The sequence below is a fragment of the Leptinotarsa decemlineata genome, unplaced genomic scaffold (assembly GCF_025532065.1).
Source record: "Leptinotarsa decemlineata unplaced genomic scaffold, Ldec_3_MD MMD2_tig00026336_RagTag_RagTag, whole genome shotgun sequence".
NCBI classification, from domain to species: domain Eukaryota; kingdom Metazoa; phylum Arthropoda; class Insecta; order Coleoptera; family Chrysomelidae; genus Leptinotarsa; species Leptinotarsa decemlineata.
Window position 1 is genome coordinate 6,100,266 of NW_027412692.1, and position 15,086 is coordinate 6,115,351.

At 34.1% G+C, this 15,086-nt stretch overlaps 2 protein-coding genes across 2 annotated transcripts; one reads left to right on the plus strand and one right to left on the minus strand.

Annotated features, from left to right (window-relative positions):
- Positions 1-2,326: 2,326 nt before the first annotated feature.
- On the minus strand, positions 2,327-7,947 carry LOC111517609 (uncharacterized). Its single transcript, XM_074183223.1, has 3 exons — positions 7,126-7,947; positions 3,882-4,076; positions 2,327-2,521 (listed from the first exon to the last, which is right to left on the minus strand). Exons 1-3 carry the CDS (start codon positions 7,935-7,937, stop codon positions 2,416-2,418), a joined length of 1,113 nt encoding a protein of 370 aa, XP_074039324.1. The 5' UTR covers positions 7,938-7,947; the 3' UTR covers positions 2,327-2,415.
- Positions 7,948-11,586: 3,639 nt separating this feature from the next.
- On the plus strand, positions 11,587-15,086 carry LOC111517876 (protein YIPF6). The gene is made up of 7 exons (XM_023174162.2): positions 11,587-11,759; positions 11,816-11,935; positions 11,984-12,062; positions 12,640-12,682; positions 13,098-13,223; positions 14,131-14,288; positions 14,903-15,086. The coding sequence occupies exons 1-7, from the start codon at positions 11,733-11,735 to the stop codon at positions 15,019-15,021; spliced, it is 672 nt and encodes a 223-aa protein (XP_023029930.2). The 5' UTR covers positions 11,587-11,732; the 3' UTR covers positions 15,022-15,086.

Below are 15,086 nucleotides of genomic sequence, written 5' to 3' on the forward strand. Positions count from 1 at the left end.
AGTTGCATTCAAGAATAATAAAAGTCGTTAGGAAACAAATGTTTTCGATAGTCGTTCATAAATACAAACTTTCGACTGAATTGAAGAAAGAATGAGTCAATCAACCTTGATCCTGCACATTGCAACGTTCTGAATTCATTAAAGTTGTTGATCAAGGTGTCACACAAAAGAAATTATTTATTTGTATGTAAAAACCGTTGACAACTGCTGCAAGTTAGCAGAATGGTCGTAATTGTACCCACAAACACGTCGAACTTTCACTTTCACCTCTAATACTAAATTCAAATAGAAAATGAAATGATTTTGGATCACAAGGTCGAGGAGACACGAATATTGATGAATCCAATTATGCTAAATTTAATTAATGAATCTCTCAGAATTCCAAACGTAAAAGTTGATTACGAGTGTAGTCGTTTTTCAGTTTCGAGCGGTTTTATTAAATTTTTCATGACGAATCCTATAAAAACTACCTTATACTTTCAAAAAATTGGATGAATATCTAGGGCCAAAACCTCAATAAATGAATCAAATATAAGTAGGTTAGTAGAGTGCAAAAAACAGAGTTCAACATAAGAAAATTAAAAAAAATCCATTTGACACACCTTTAGGAGTTTCTGCCATGGAACCAACTTTCAACAATTGATTCCTGCAAAGATAATTGAAAATTCATTTTTTCGTTCATTTAATTTAGTAAATTGGTAACAGAAATATAGTATTCATACCAGATATTTAAAATAACGAGGGGGCTACTATCACTAATTATGCCGATGATACAGATTTACTGGTTCCTAGCTGCAATTGCTCGACTTGTGTTACATTGATCAAATTTGTATATTGGAAAGACTATACAGGGGTGCTTATGATGCACTGTTTGGAACCTTTGGTGTAGTAATGAATATTACTGGAGTTTTTTCCCAACACCAAATCCTTAGTTTCACACCTCAGTTTTAATCTTCCTCTTTGAAGATGATCACTTGGTGATCGAAACACGTGTCGAGGTGTTGAAAATAACGAATTGGTGTTGGAAAAAAACTCCAGTAATATTCATTTTATACAGGGGTGCGCAAAAGTCCGGAATAAAATTAATATCTTTTTAACTAGTATTTTAGGAAAAAAACGCTGAAACACGTCAGTTGATTTCACGTTGTACGCATTTTTTTGCAGTAAAATGAAATAATTTTTTTTAACCCCTTAGCTGCAAATGTGGATCTTCCTGCCGTATCTCTGCAGGAAGATCCACATTTGTCAACGGTTTCATTAGCCCATTAGACGTACGATTGGGAGGTTTTTGAAAACAGAAAAATACCACCCATATAAGGTATGTCTTGTCCAAGAGCTCTTGGAAGATGACTATGACAGGGGTTTGCAATTTTGTGAGGTGATAATGAGGCGCTGTGACGAGAATAATGGATTTCCACTCAACATACTCTTTTCGGACGAAGCTACTTTTTATTTACATGGAGTAGTTAACAAGCACAACTATCGATTCTGGAGTCAGGAAAACCCACACTATTTATGCGAAGCTTGTACGCAGCGTCCTCAGAAAGTAAATGTATGGGCAGGTATCATCAACAACAGAATATTAGGGCCATACTTTTTTGAGGGAAACCTTACAGCTGCATGCTACTTAGACTTTTTACGCTTAGAATTAGTCCCTGCTTTAGCTGTTATGTTTCCCATTGAAGTAGATCCAGATATCCCCACTGAAACACTTTGGTTCCAACAGGACGGCGCTTTCCCACATTTTGGTATCAATGTCATAGAATATCTCGATGACATATTTGCAAGACGCTGGATTGGACGACGTGGTACAATTGAATGGCCACCAAGATACCCAGACTTAACGTCATTAGATTATTTTTATTGGGGATATGTGAAAGACAAGGTTTATTAAAATAGGCCGGCTAATATAGAAGATCTAAAAAGCAGAATTAGAGTGGAATCACATAACATACCGGCTGAGGCCATTCGGAATTCCGTAGACGGGTTTTACCTCGCCTAGGAACCTGCCAAGTAGAGGGTGGAGGCCAATTTCAGCATCTGTTACGTTAATTCTCTCGTAGATAGCTCTAAGTTAGGTATTTGTAACTTTTCGAAAGAGTTTTTCCCCATTTCGTTGTAACCACAAAAAAAGGGTATGGTCAGAATCCATTTTTACGAGCTTTTCAATAAGCCCATACACGACATAGGTTTGCATTTGAAAAAAAAAAGTTGGGAAGAGTTGCAGCTAAGGGGTTGTAAAAAAAATTTCATTTTTTGCCAAAAAATGCGTGCAACGTGAAATCAACTGACGTATTTCAGCGTTTTTTTTCCTAAAATACTGATTAAAAAGATATTAATTTCATTCCGGACTTTTGCGCACCCCTGTATAGAGTACAAGGTACAAAAAATATAAATAAAATTCCATCGTTGTTTTTATGTTGGATTTTTTATGTTTCCACATAAGATCGGAGAACAGTCCTGGTTTTTCACAGCTTCAAAAATTTTCAGCAGATCGTCCTTTTTATTTTGTAAGTCCTCTCTGAAACAAGTATAATTGATTATTTTAATTCAAGTTACACTTGAATTTTATTATCAAAATTTAATTCCATGAAAAAACTCTTGAAGATATAACTATTTCTGTGAAGGAATGCGTTGGACTTAAATATATGTACATAACAAGCACTCGGAAAAACAATCTTGGAGAGTTCATTTCATAAGAATGTGTTTCTCCAAATGAAAGAGATCTTCAAAAATTTAGTTCGAGGTGTATTGAGATGAACTTTGAAGAGATGTTCAGTATCTAATAGTTTTCAACATACTTCTGACATATACTGTTGTAGATGGAATGACATGATCAACAATTTTTGTAGACGTTCCAGACTATCAACGTTTCTTGAGATGTTTGGGTCTCATCAGGCAGGTGACGTTTTTCTAGATGTGAATTAGCAACCTCAAGGTGCGAAATTCCATATACGTAGAATGTTCAAAAAATAAGGTGAATGCTCAAATTTCGCCGGCAATGTACATTCGATTAGCGTTTATTTTCACTTTTTAATGTTGTTACACTCGTCTCGAATATATGTTCACAGTTTCAGCTATTTATCGTATTTAGTTTGATGGTGATGCATGGAAGTTTAGCGTGCTCGGCGATTTTCTAATATGAATCAAAGAATTTTCATCAAATTTTGTGTGAAAAATTAAATTGAGTACTCAAAAGCACTTGTGATATTGACAGTGGCATACGGTGATTGTACTCTGAATCAGAAAAATGTTTAGAAGTGGCAAAAGCTTCGATTCAAAATTGCTGAATTTTCACCAAAAAAACCGTCGCATGAGCATTGCTCAGTATGTTCTAAAAAATGCATGTCGGAGAACAACTGCTTCTCCGGCTAAAACCACGCTCGATATTGAGTTAAATTCTACTTGGTTACTATCAACTGGAAGACTGATGTGTACTGACCGAGTTTGTAATTGAAACTGGCTCACATTAAATTGATGAAATCTACCAGAAACCTTAGCATTTCGGAGCTTAAATGAAGTTGTGTAGAAGTTGCAGTATTTAGAAGCTGAGAAAGCCTTACGCCTCATTACAGTTAACAATCTCACATATTTGTTTTCAGAGGTTGCCTATATTGTTTATTACTTTTTACATGTTTTCAATCGTAATCGCCTTCCCACTGATTTCATCATTTTTAAATTTCGAACCTGTGTACCTACCTTCGAGATATTTTTCTCGCGGGAATTTATCTGGTTGAAGTTGATATGATTTTGCTTTACATGGCTGACGGACTACGAATAGTTATGATGCTCCCTAGGTTGCTCGGGGAGTTATTAACATTGCCTACCCAGGACACGAGGCTAATGACCGATGACACCCAAAAGAAATGTTTCATACTTACTGTTGTATGAAGTTATCCAACAAATTTCTGATATGTCTCTCGGCATTCTTGGAAAATAAAGCGCTGACGAGTAATTCACATAGAACTTTATCCTCGCATCCGTCTTGATTGAGTTTATCGAAATAAGTCAAAGAAGATGTCAAACGCTTAGCGACATTTTGCTCTTTTGAATCATCATTCCTGTATCTGGATTGTCTGAAACAAAAAAGGAATATAGTAACACTTTATTGTGAGGTTTTCATTGAACAGTTTACAAAATCACAACACGCGTTTCATTAGGTATACGATAGCTCAGTCAGGCGTGTTCAAATTGACTAAATTCCACCTAATTAGTACTCTATATATATATATATATATATATATATATATATATATATATATATATATATATATATATATATATATATATATATATATATATATATATATATATATATATATATATATGTAATATATATATATATATATATATATATATATATATATATATTACAATGTAGGTTTTCACGGATGGTAGAATATGATGTGTTGTTTTTCTGGGTGTTCATCCGTTGTGTACTATTCGATATTCGACGTTCCGCCATCATCTCTTTGACATATGTCAAAGGTGTGACCGACATAATCGGGAGAATACTAAGACGTAAAAATATCCGGACAACCTACAAACCGCACAAAACGATATCCAGTTGGCTGCCCAGACCGAAAGAGAGAATTTCCCTAGAAAACCAAGGAGTATATAGCATCACATGCGAGGACTGTGGTCAACAATATATCGGTCAGACCAACAGACGTATATCTGCCAGAACCCAGGAGCACAAAAACTCGATAAGAACAAAACAAACCTCCTCTGCCCTCTTTCAACATCATCTACAAACAGGTCACAGGATTACATTTGAGTCCACAAAACAGATAGCACAGGTGCAAAACCCAAGAATTCGACAAATCAGGGAAGCTATCGAAATCGAAAAGCAAGGCCTCATCAACAAAAGGGATGACTCACTAAACATCCCAAGGATTTGGAAAACAATAATTAAAAACAACCACCAAAGACAACCACAAATTGATAATGAACCATCGCAGGTAGGAGAACCGCCAGAAGCCATTAACAACCCTCAGGTAGAAAAACAGATAGGAGAACTGCCAAAAGCCATCAACAACCCTCAGGTGGAAAAACAGGTGAACGGATGAACACCCCATATATATATGGGGTGGTATATATATATATATATATATATATATATATATATATATATATATATATATATATATATATATATAATATTTATTTTATGAATGTATGTTTTGTACAGATCAGGTCAGTAATTAAAAATTTGTGCACTGTGGTATTTGTAAGAGTGTTGCCCAATTGACTTTTTTGTTGCGTTTAGCTTTACATTACCTTTTGTTTTAGTGCGAGTATTATAATCATGATAACTGTCGTACATCAAGTAGCTTTGAATCTCTAAAAATATAGTTGAAGTTTTAGTTAAAGTATTTGTGTATTTATTTGAAGTGAAATAAAGTTAAGTTTCATTATTCAGTGTAGTCAATTATTGATCAACCCACGAGAAAAAATGTAACAATACGTCATAGTCGTGATTCAACTTATGGCCGCCTGCCGAAAGATACTTTGAAAATGTGGAGTTAGTCCTCACATTCAAAAAACTACTCCTATCGTCTATTCTTTAGAAAAAAATTCTCCCTGGTTGAATAATATAAAGTTTTGGGCACAAATAACAAGTCAAATTATCAACTTATAAAGTCAACTTGATCTATCCGAAAGTCAAGTTTTGTTTTGTTTTTGATAAATTTGCCTAATTTATTTTTTGTTTGATAAGCAACCACCAAATTTTTCTTTTTCGAAAACGAGCGGTTGACAAAGTATGTCAATGGCTTGAAGTGGGATAAACATGGTAAATGGCTTGTTTCGTAGTTTTTTGTGAAGAATGGAGTCAGTTCTTTGTGCAAATTACGTCCTGGTCCTGTGAAGCATACTATTGAATGATGCTACTTGAAAAACTATTCAGTGTGTGAAAGAAATGTAATAAATTCATTATTTTGGTTACGGTACATATTTTAACAAGATGTAAATTATAATTTGGCATACTTCAAGGGAAAAATGCTACCCCTACCTTCAACCCACGTCGAATGGCAGGTACAGGTATAGGCTTGTGATATAACGTCTCTTCAATCACTATTCAAAAATGTTATGGCTTTTAAGTTTATTGCAACAATTAAGATAAAATAAATTAACATCATGCGGTTACCAAAATTCGATAAAATGCACTCAAAACTTATTGCAATATACTCAAAACTTATTTCATGTTGAGGTATAGATGTTAGAAAGTAAGCAAAATCATAGCAATGCTCTTTTTAGATGGTATCCTTTAAAAAAATGTAAATAAAATCCGTGGCAACGTTAGTTTAAAACGCCTTGTCAACTTGTTTTGTATGTTACAATATTAGTTGTCAGTATTTTAATTAAAGTTTATAAATTTCGTTAACTTGCAGTCTGACAAATAGTTAGATTAACGGAAATGCACAAAATAACAGTTTTACAAAAGATTGGTTACGGAGGTAAAACCAAAACACAACAGGTAGTAGATATTAGGATGTGAACATTATTAACATCAACCCTAAATAAATTGGGGGTTGTACCTGTCATTCGAAGGGGGTTGAAGGTAGGGGTGCTATTTTTACGTTGAAGAATGTCAAATTATTATTTACATTTGACGTGTTTCGAGTTTTTTTAAATATGTACAGTAACCGAAATAATTAATTTATTCCATTTGGCTTTTACACACTGTATATAATGATATCCGTATGGGATGGTTTGTGGAAAATTTGCAATTGTAGAGTGTAGAGAATTTATTGAATTGTTTGCCTCAGTTTCAGTGATGAATTTAATTGACGGATGACCTACAGTGATCCAAGACGAGGATTTTAGGACTCTGGTCCATCACAAAAGTGAGATATTGGAAGAACGTGGCGCCAGCTCTCAAACCATCACAACAAACCATCGACTTCATCGAATCCTGAGTACTCAATTTCTATAGTGACGGAATCAATCGACTTGTGATACGTTGGCAAAAGTTTATCGATTCAAATGGCGCTTATTTCGATTGAATTGAATAAGCATTCATTGAGTGTAGACTCATAAAAACCAACAAGACTTTTGAAACAACCTAATGTGTGCGTTCTTCTTCAAATTCAATAAATAGTTAGAATATCAAAGATTACTCACGTGTCATTAGCTGACGAAACTGTAATAACAGTGGGTGTCAGAGCACTGATAAACAGACCAATGGGAATTATGGTGGCCAAAAACTTTATTACTTTTTTCCAAGGATTCACTGCATACCTGCCATACGGTTCGTATTGGTCTACGTTATAGGTATGCTCTTTCGGGATCTCATAAGTGTTGAGTTGTAGAGGTTTTTCCAGTGAATTATAGTCATAGAATGTTTTCTGCAGAGGCTCTGGTACTTTATCTTTAGCGTTGCCATACCCTAAAAGTTTTCCCCAGAAACTTGAAGTAGGTTCTAAGGGGTTTTTGAACTTAATTTTACGATGATTAATAATAGGCAAACTTTCTGTCGTGACTGAATAATCAAGAAGCGGTACATTTTCTACAACAGTCACGAATTGATACGGCCTGTCGTGTCCTGTTATGGGAAATTTCACCTTTCCGGTGTCTATAGTTGTTTTACCAGGCAGAACATTTTGTTGGGGATTCTCAGTCCACACGTTCTGTTCCCAGGGGTTCTGAATATTCTGCTTCTCCATCCACGTAGGCACGCTTGGTGTTTCAGTCCATACGACAGGGTTGTTATTGAGACTAGTTCGTGGGTTTTCTTCCCAAACTCTGGGAAAATAAGATCCATGCGATTTTGCCTCTGCATGAGCTGGTGTCACAGGAAATGGATTGTGCTCGTAATACGTTCCCAAATGAGGACTAGGTTTGAATTGTTGAATTCTTTCCTGGCCGATCGTTTTATTAGCTACTTCTTCATTGTTTAATACTGTATGTGGCAAACCTCTTTCTGTTTGTATCATTGGCTGTGTGAATCTTTCCATAACTGGCGCCTGATAGGTCGAAGTAATATCAGTTAGATTTGACACCGTAATTGTTACATTAGTAGAAGCAGAAATCGCTGGAGATTCCCCATTATTTTTCGTGTCCGTTTCACCCGTGAACACAGTATGAAAGTTGAAAAATAAACACAGACAAAGCTTGAACATTTCGCATAGTTTATGTACGTGTGAATAAGGAATTCGTCTCTCTTATGATATATTTATAATATCCTCAAACAATGTAACAACAAAATTACTTAAACCGTTCCATTGTGTTTAAGGTTCCGTATCAAAGAAAGTTATTCAATGCGTTTGAAATCTTTACATGCTCTAAAAAATGTCACTAGACAGTGTGTGGATCCATAACACAAAATAGACTGATAAATAAATATATAAGGGTAATATTTTATTTATTGTAAAGAACCAAAAAAAATTGTTGAAAACATCAAATTGCTTCTTTAATTATCACATACGTACGCGCTAAATTGTATGAACACTTCAAAATTCGTTAAAACAGTTTTCATAGATGAGTCGACTCAGACATCAATCATAGGATTAGAAAGTGTTATAAAAGCACATAACCCTTGTGAGAAAGATAAACATGTTACGAAGAATCACGATGCATGAAAAACCACTGAAAAGATGAATTAAAAAGAAAATCAGAACTTTGAAGAAGAAACCCTTTAACCACAAAATTCTTAACAATGTCCAAAGACGAATACCTTTCAAATGTTGAATGAGAAACTTGAAGAAGTTTCAAGAAACGATGGTTTGAACGACGGCAAATAAGCCAGCATAACTATAACTTTGCAGAAAACGACCCTGGCAATAACTATAAAATTGAAGAAATGTCTTACCCAGAAACAGAATTATCGTATATAAACAAAGGACATCTTCCAAATTACAATATGGAGCAACAGATTATAAGATAATTATGTTCAATACCAGTAATATCAACAATATCAAAATTAATTTGTTGCTATCAAACAATATTACCTATCGCAAAGTTCATGAATTTTTCCACCAATTCAAATAAAAACAATTTCATACTTTCTTAATATTTCTTGTTAATGAGAAACAAAAATCAGTCAAATGTTAGATACCGAAAAGTAAGAAAACTGAAAGAAAAAATTGCTGTTATTTTCATCAAACGATATTGCAGTGAAAATGATGCACATCAGAAACCCCAAGTGCATGTTTTAGGCCAAAAATAAAACGTCAGATACGTAATAAATAACACCACCAAAGAGGGAGCATTGACTCAAAGGAGACAAGCCATGTTATATTAAAAACTGGGTTATTATCTCCAAATTCTACAGACATTCCGGTTGTGTCTTTTTGGGAAAAACGGAGATTTATATTTGTGTTCGTCACTTCCATCTGCTATGACTTCTTTTGTAAATAATTCAGAAGTACTTATATTACCTAACGATCTAATCATCCATGCAAACGCCCAAGGTTTCTCAATACTCAGCTTGCATATATTGCTTTGCTGGCGACAGCACACTTGTCATTCCATTTAGATTCAAGGACATCGACTGTGGATGCACATCTTCACCGTCAGGATCTAGAAGTGAAAGTATCAGGTTAATGCCACGAAAACCAAGGCATCGGTTTTCCCAAAAAAAAAAATGTCTCCGAACTGGATATAATAATGCCAGGACAGACAATTCCGCTTTCTGCTTCGATAAGTTTGTTGGGGGTTAAAATGGACACCAATATTGCAAAGGCTGCTTCTCAAAAGCTTGGATCACTGTCTCGAACCAGAAAATTGTACACACCTCGGAAACTGTTGATGCTTTATAAAGCTCAGATCAGATCTTCTTTGGATAATTGTTCTCGTGTATGGAGCTTCGCCCCTAAGCATACCCTGAAGCTGTTGGATTCCATCCAGAAAAGAGCCATCCGCCTGATTGGAGACACGAACATCACTTGCAACATTGATATTCTTTATCATCGAAGAAAAGTTTTGTCTCTCTTTTATATAGATACTTTCACGGTAGGTGTTCAAGTGATTCTTTCATTTGGAAAACTGCGTTTATGTGGAATAAACTTCCTGAGAATCTTTTTCCAAATGAATTTATCCTCCAAAGATTCAAATCCGACGTGAATCGCTACTTTCGCACAGGAATCGCTCTCAGAGCGCCTTAAGAATTTTCCTGGAGTGCTTGTGTTTTGCAGTAATTTAAAAGTTGAAAATGTTTTGCTTACAGTTCCTTTGTCGAGTATATCAGAACATGCTGTCATTGCATGCAGTACCCTTTGTAAGAAAGATGCACGTTTCTTGAATATGTAAAAGTTGTTCGTGGTATTCAAATATTTTGTACTAATAATAATGACTGTGTAAGAGAAGTTTAATAAAATGTAAACCTTGTTATATCCTTCAGACCATCACCATGTTACCATAATCTCGTAATAATTATCTCTTCATGATGGTAATTTGGTTAGCGAAATGCGTGTCAGAAGTCAGTTTTTTGTTCTGGTGCTAAGGAAGTATTTTCAAAAAAATTATTTTACGCCAGAGTTTCCAATTCTGTTATGTTCTGTTGAAATATGTTTTTCCGTTAACCAGCTGTCGTCCCCCTACGACGACTTCTTATCGTCCAACCCTAACATGGGTTGGACGTTAGGAAGTGAAAATCGATCGTCCGGACTTTCGGTTCGAGCTACCGGTTCACACAGCGGTCGATTGAGTGTGATTTTTCTGGAAATTTTTAAAGTTTCCTCCTTTTGTATTTGGTTCCACAGATTATTGTATTATTTCAAGAATAATTAATATGTTGATAATTTGGTGTTGTTTTGCTAACAAAGTAAATATTATAAAAATGACCTATACTTGATGACAATCAAATGAAAAATCCCATATCCAAATTTAGATATTTTTTATTTTTCTTCATTGTAAGGGCCCTCTACTGTGTAGGCCCTGGGGCAGTAGCCAAGCCTGCTCTCCCCTAAATCTGGCCCTGCCTATACCTACTGCAGTACAATGGTAGTATGATAAAACTATTGAACATTTTTTTGTTTTCTTTTAGTTTTTTCTAATTGAAAAATAGGTATTTGTTCAATTTGAAATGAAGCTTATTATCACATAAAAATAATAGATTATGAAATTTGGAATATGTAGCGACACCTGGAAAATTTTACATACATTTTTGTGAAGAAGTCTGAAATGCAGTGACATCTCTTATCCAATGAAATATTCAAATGACTAAATAGCATTAATGAAAATGCGTGTAACGAACGTTGCGTGCAGTAATCTGACCATGAATCTGTTGAAGTATTTTTTTCCGTTGACCAGTTGTCGCCCTCCTACGAACGACAACTCTCAAAAGTCAAAACTTGTACGAGCTAAGGACTAACGAAGTCTCGCCTTTTAACGTGCGATTACTAACAAGGGTTGGACGATAGCAAGTGGAAATCGATCGTCCGGCCATGCGGCTTGAACCAATGGTTCACACAGCGGTCGATAGAATAAGTGGAGCAAACCACCCACATCAACCCTACCGGCTACCGTCCTATCATGATACATCATATTATATATGATTAAAAGTATTCCCTATCGCGGAATCGACTTTCATTATCGTCGTTTGGTCGGTATAACAGGTTGCTAGCATAAAGTCACGTCACCATTTTCACTATTTTCAGTAAGTCATAAAAGTGAGGTTAAAGAGATATTGACATGTCAATGGAAAATACAAACGGCTGGAACCAAAAATTAAAAATCTTAATGTAAACGTACCAAGAACCAATTAATAAGTTTTTTCAATAGAAAGATCTATGAACATGGATACTACCAAATTAGAGGTGATTAATAATTTCACATATGTACAGTTGACATAATTTTTTTTATTGTTCTTTAGATGTTTGAAGATGTTGGGGGGTATGTTGAAGGGGAAATGAATGTTCCTAAATCCCAAAATACAACCCAGTTAGGACAACCTGATTTCAATACTTTGGATGAACCTATAAGAGACACAATTGTAAGTTTTTGTTGTTATCTATGAAATGAAATAACTTACATTTTTCAGATGAGAGACTTGAAAGCTGTAGGTGTGAAGTTTATCTATGTGTTATTTCCCAAAGAGAAAAAGGCATTATTGAAAGAATGTAAGTGAAAATAAATTTTATGAGCTAATAAGCAGTTTTTGACATAAACTTCTCAATTGCTAAATGAGAACTGTAGGTGGAAATACGTCTTGTTTACAACCAAAAAAAAATTGCCATAAAATTTGGGAAAAATGTTTCCTCATTATGACTTTCCTTGTATACAATAAGACAAATATGAAATTTGATTATTGTGTTTTGAATTATAGGCAATGCACCAACTCTAATGTAGAATACATTTTTTTTGAAAAATTATTAGTAAAAGTGTTCCATAATATGCAGACTTTTTGGTAGACACTGTATATTAATGATAAAAATTGATGAATTTTTATGTAAATTTATTCAATATGATCTTATAAGTGATAATTTTCAACAAACTATGTAGTACTTAAAACTGAGCAGTTGTTCTTCCTTAATTATATTCTGATGTTAAGGCTGTTTTCCCTACCCGTCAATCAATACAAAAGTATGATACTTATTTATTACCTATTTGATTTTTTTCATATTAACAAGATGATAATTCTGTAAAACTTGTTTCAATCAAGTTTCCAATAATATTAAGTTTTCTTTTTTTTTTCAGGGGATTTGTGGGGACCCTTAGTACTATGTACATTTATGGCAATGTAAGTATAAAAGTTTTAAGATGTCTGTTAATTTACTCAGAGTTAGATTCCTTTGAAGAAAAAAAAAAAAGGTTTCCAGTTTTTTTTTTCAACCTTCTTCTGGTAGTGCTGCGTGATGTAAAAAAATGGTCATTGTTTATTGTGTCAAAACTATGAAACATCATCTAGTACTGGAATGATACTGACTTCTTTTGAGATTGTTCTCAAAAAAAAAGTATTATTATTGTAACGAAAAAACTTACGTATTTCATGACTGAGTTCTAAATGATTGATATTTCTACCTACCATTCATCCCCAAAAGGTCTTGGTCCTGGAAGAAGGGAAAGAACAAATTAGAGTTGGTTTTGATAACATAACTCATAAACCCAGCCGAATTAATAAATATAGTCACTAATAGTTCTTCAACTCTTCATAGGATACTTCAAGGATCTGCTGCAGAAAATTTAAAAGATGGCGGCCCGGAATTTTCAGAATTTTTTGTCATTGTATGGATTGGATCCATGGTAGTAACACTGAATTCCAAATTATTAGGAGGAAATATGTAAGTGAAAATGTGACTCACCATCTATTTATAGAGAGTTCATATGTGGACTGTTGAAAAAATGAGGTGAATTTGATTACTGATTTTAAATTTTTTTGTTGATACACTCGTCTCAAACATATGTTCACAGTTGGTGATACACATAGTGTTTTGCGAGTTAAACAATTTTCTGCTATCGAAAAAATGGATCAATGAGTTTGCATCCAATTTTGTATACAATATTGAATTGAATGAACATCGCCCAGGAAATTTTGAATTAAGTCATAACTGGAATTAAGTTATAACTGGCGACGAATCATGGGTATATGGTTATGACATCGAAACAAAAGTCCAATCGTCCAGAAGAGTCAAGACTAAAAATAGCACGATCAAATGTTAAGGTTTTGCTCGCTGTTTATCTTGAAGTTATGCGCCACTTGCGAGAAGCATCATGAAAATACCAGCTCACTAGTCATTGCTTGTTCATAATTTTTTGGCCATAAACATCGTAATCATGCCTCAGCCACTGTATTCACCAGATTTGACTTCTTGCGACTATTTTCTGTTTCAAAGATTGCAGAGACCCATGAAAGGACGTCGTTTTGCGACGGTTGAGGAGATAAAATCCAAACCACTGAGAGAGCTCAGACATACCAAAAACTGTATATCGGAACTGCTTCGAGGATTGGACAGAATGCTGGCACAAGTGTCTTATATCTGAGGGGGACTACTTGAAAGGGGACAAAATAGAAATTTTTTATTGAATTAATATTTTTTGAGAAAAATCAAAATTCACCTGGTTTTTTTGAACAAACAGTGTATGTTGAAAAATTCAGAAAATTTGGCCTCTTTTTGTAATCTATCAAAACAGAAACTGCACTTTTTCCTGTTCAAATAAAGGTCTTTCTAAAGTCTACATATTTTTCAGATCATTCTTCCAGAGCGTTTGTGTTCTAGGGTACTGTTTACTCCCAACCACTGTGGCTCTCATAATATGTAGGATAATATTGCTAGTAGAACAAACCAATTTGTTGTTTTTTCTTCGATTGACTGTCTCAATGACAGGCTTCCTTTGGGCTACTTATGGTGAGAATATATTATTCATTTGAATATCGAAAATATCATAAAATTCGTAAAAACTGTTTTGAAAATAAGGTCAATCTTTCTTCAAAATTAGTTTTGATGGTGATAGTCATACAATTAACTAGGATATTTGCTTGCAACCGAATAACTACTAAATAGTTGTGTCTATATAGCAATATGCAAGTTGTTGGATTCTGATTGGTTCAATTAAAATTTGACTTTCAAAATTAATTGTTGGCGAGTGAGAATATATTATTCATTTCAATATCGAAAATATCATAAAATTCGTAAAAACTGTTTTGAAAATAAGGTCAATCTTTCTTCAAAATTAGTTTTGATGGTGATAGTCATACAACTAACTAGGATATTTGCTTGCAACCGAATAACTACTAAATAGTTGTGTCTATATAGCAATATGCAAGTTGTTGGATTCTGATTGGTTCAATTAAAATTTGACTTTCAAAATTAATTGTTGAAGTATATTCACTAATGTATCTTTTTTAGTTTCGGTTATGACTTATCTTTTATTTGCTTTGTTCGTACTTAGTTATGTTATGCACGTTTCTTGGGAAAATAAATCGTTAATATTATTATTAATAAAATGTTATTCATTTCAGCTTCCATGATATTTTTGGGGGACAGCCAGAAACCAAATAGAAAATTATTAGCAGTTTATCCTATAGGGCTTTTCTACTTCATAATATCCTGGTTGGTAATATCGCATACCAATACATAGATAACCTTAAGTTAGTTCTTGTAAATAATATTCCTACATTAATATATTTTTCTTTTTTTTTTCTA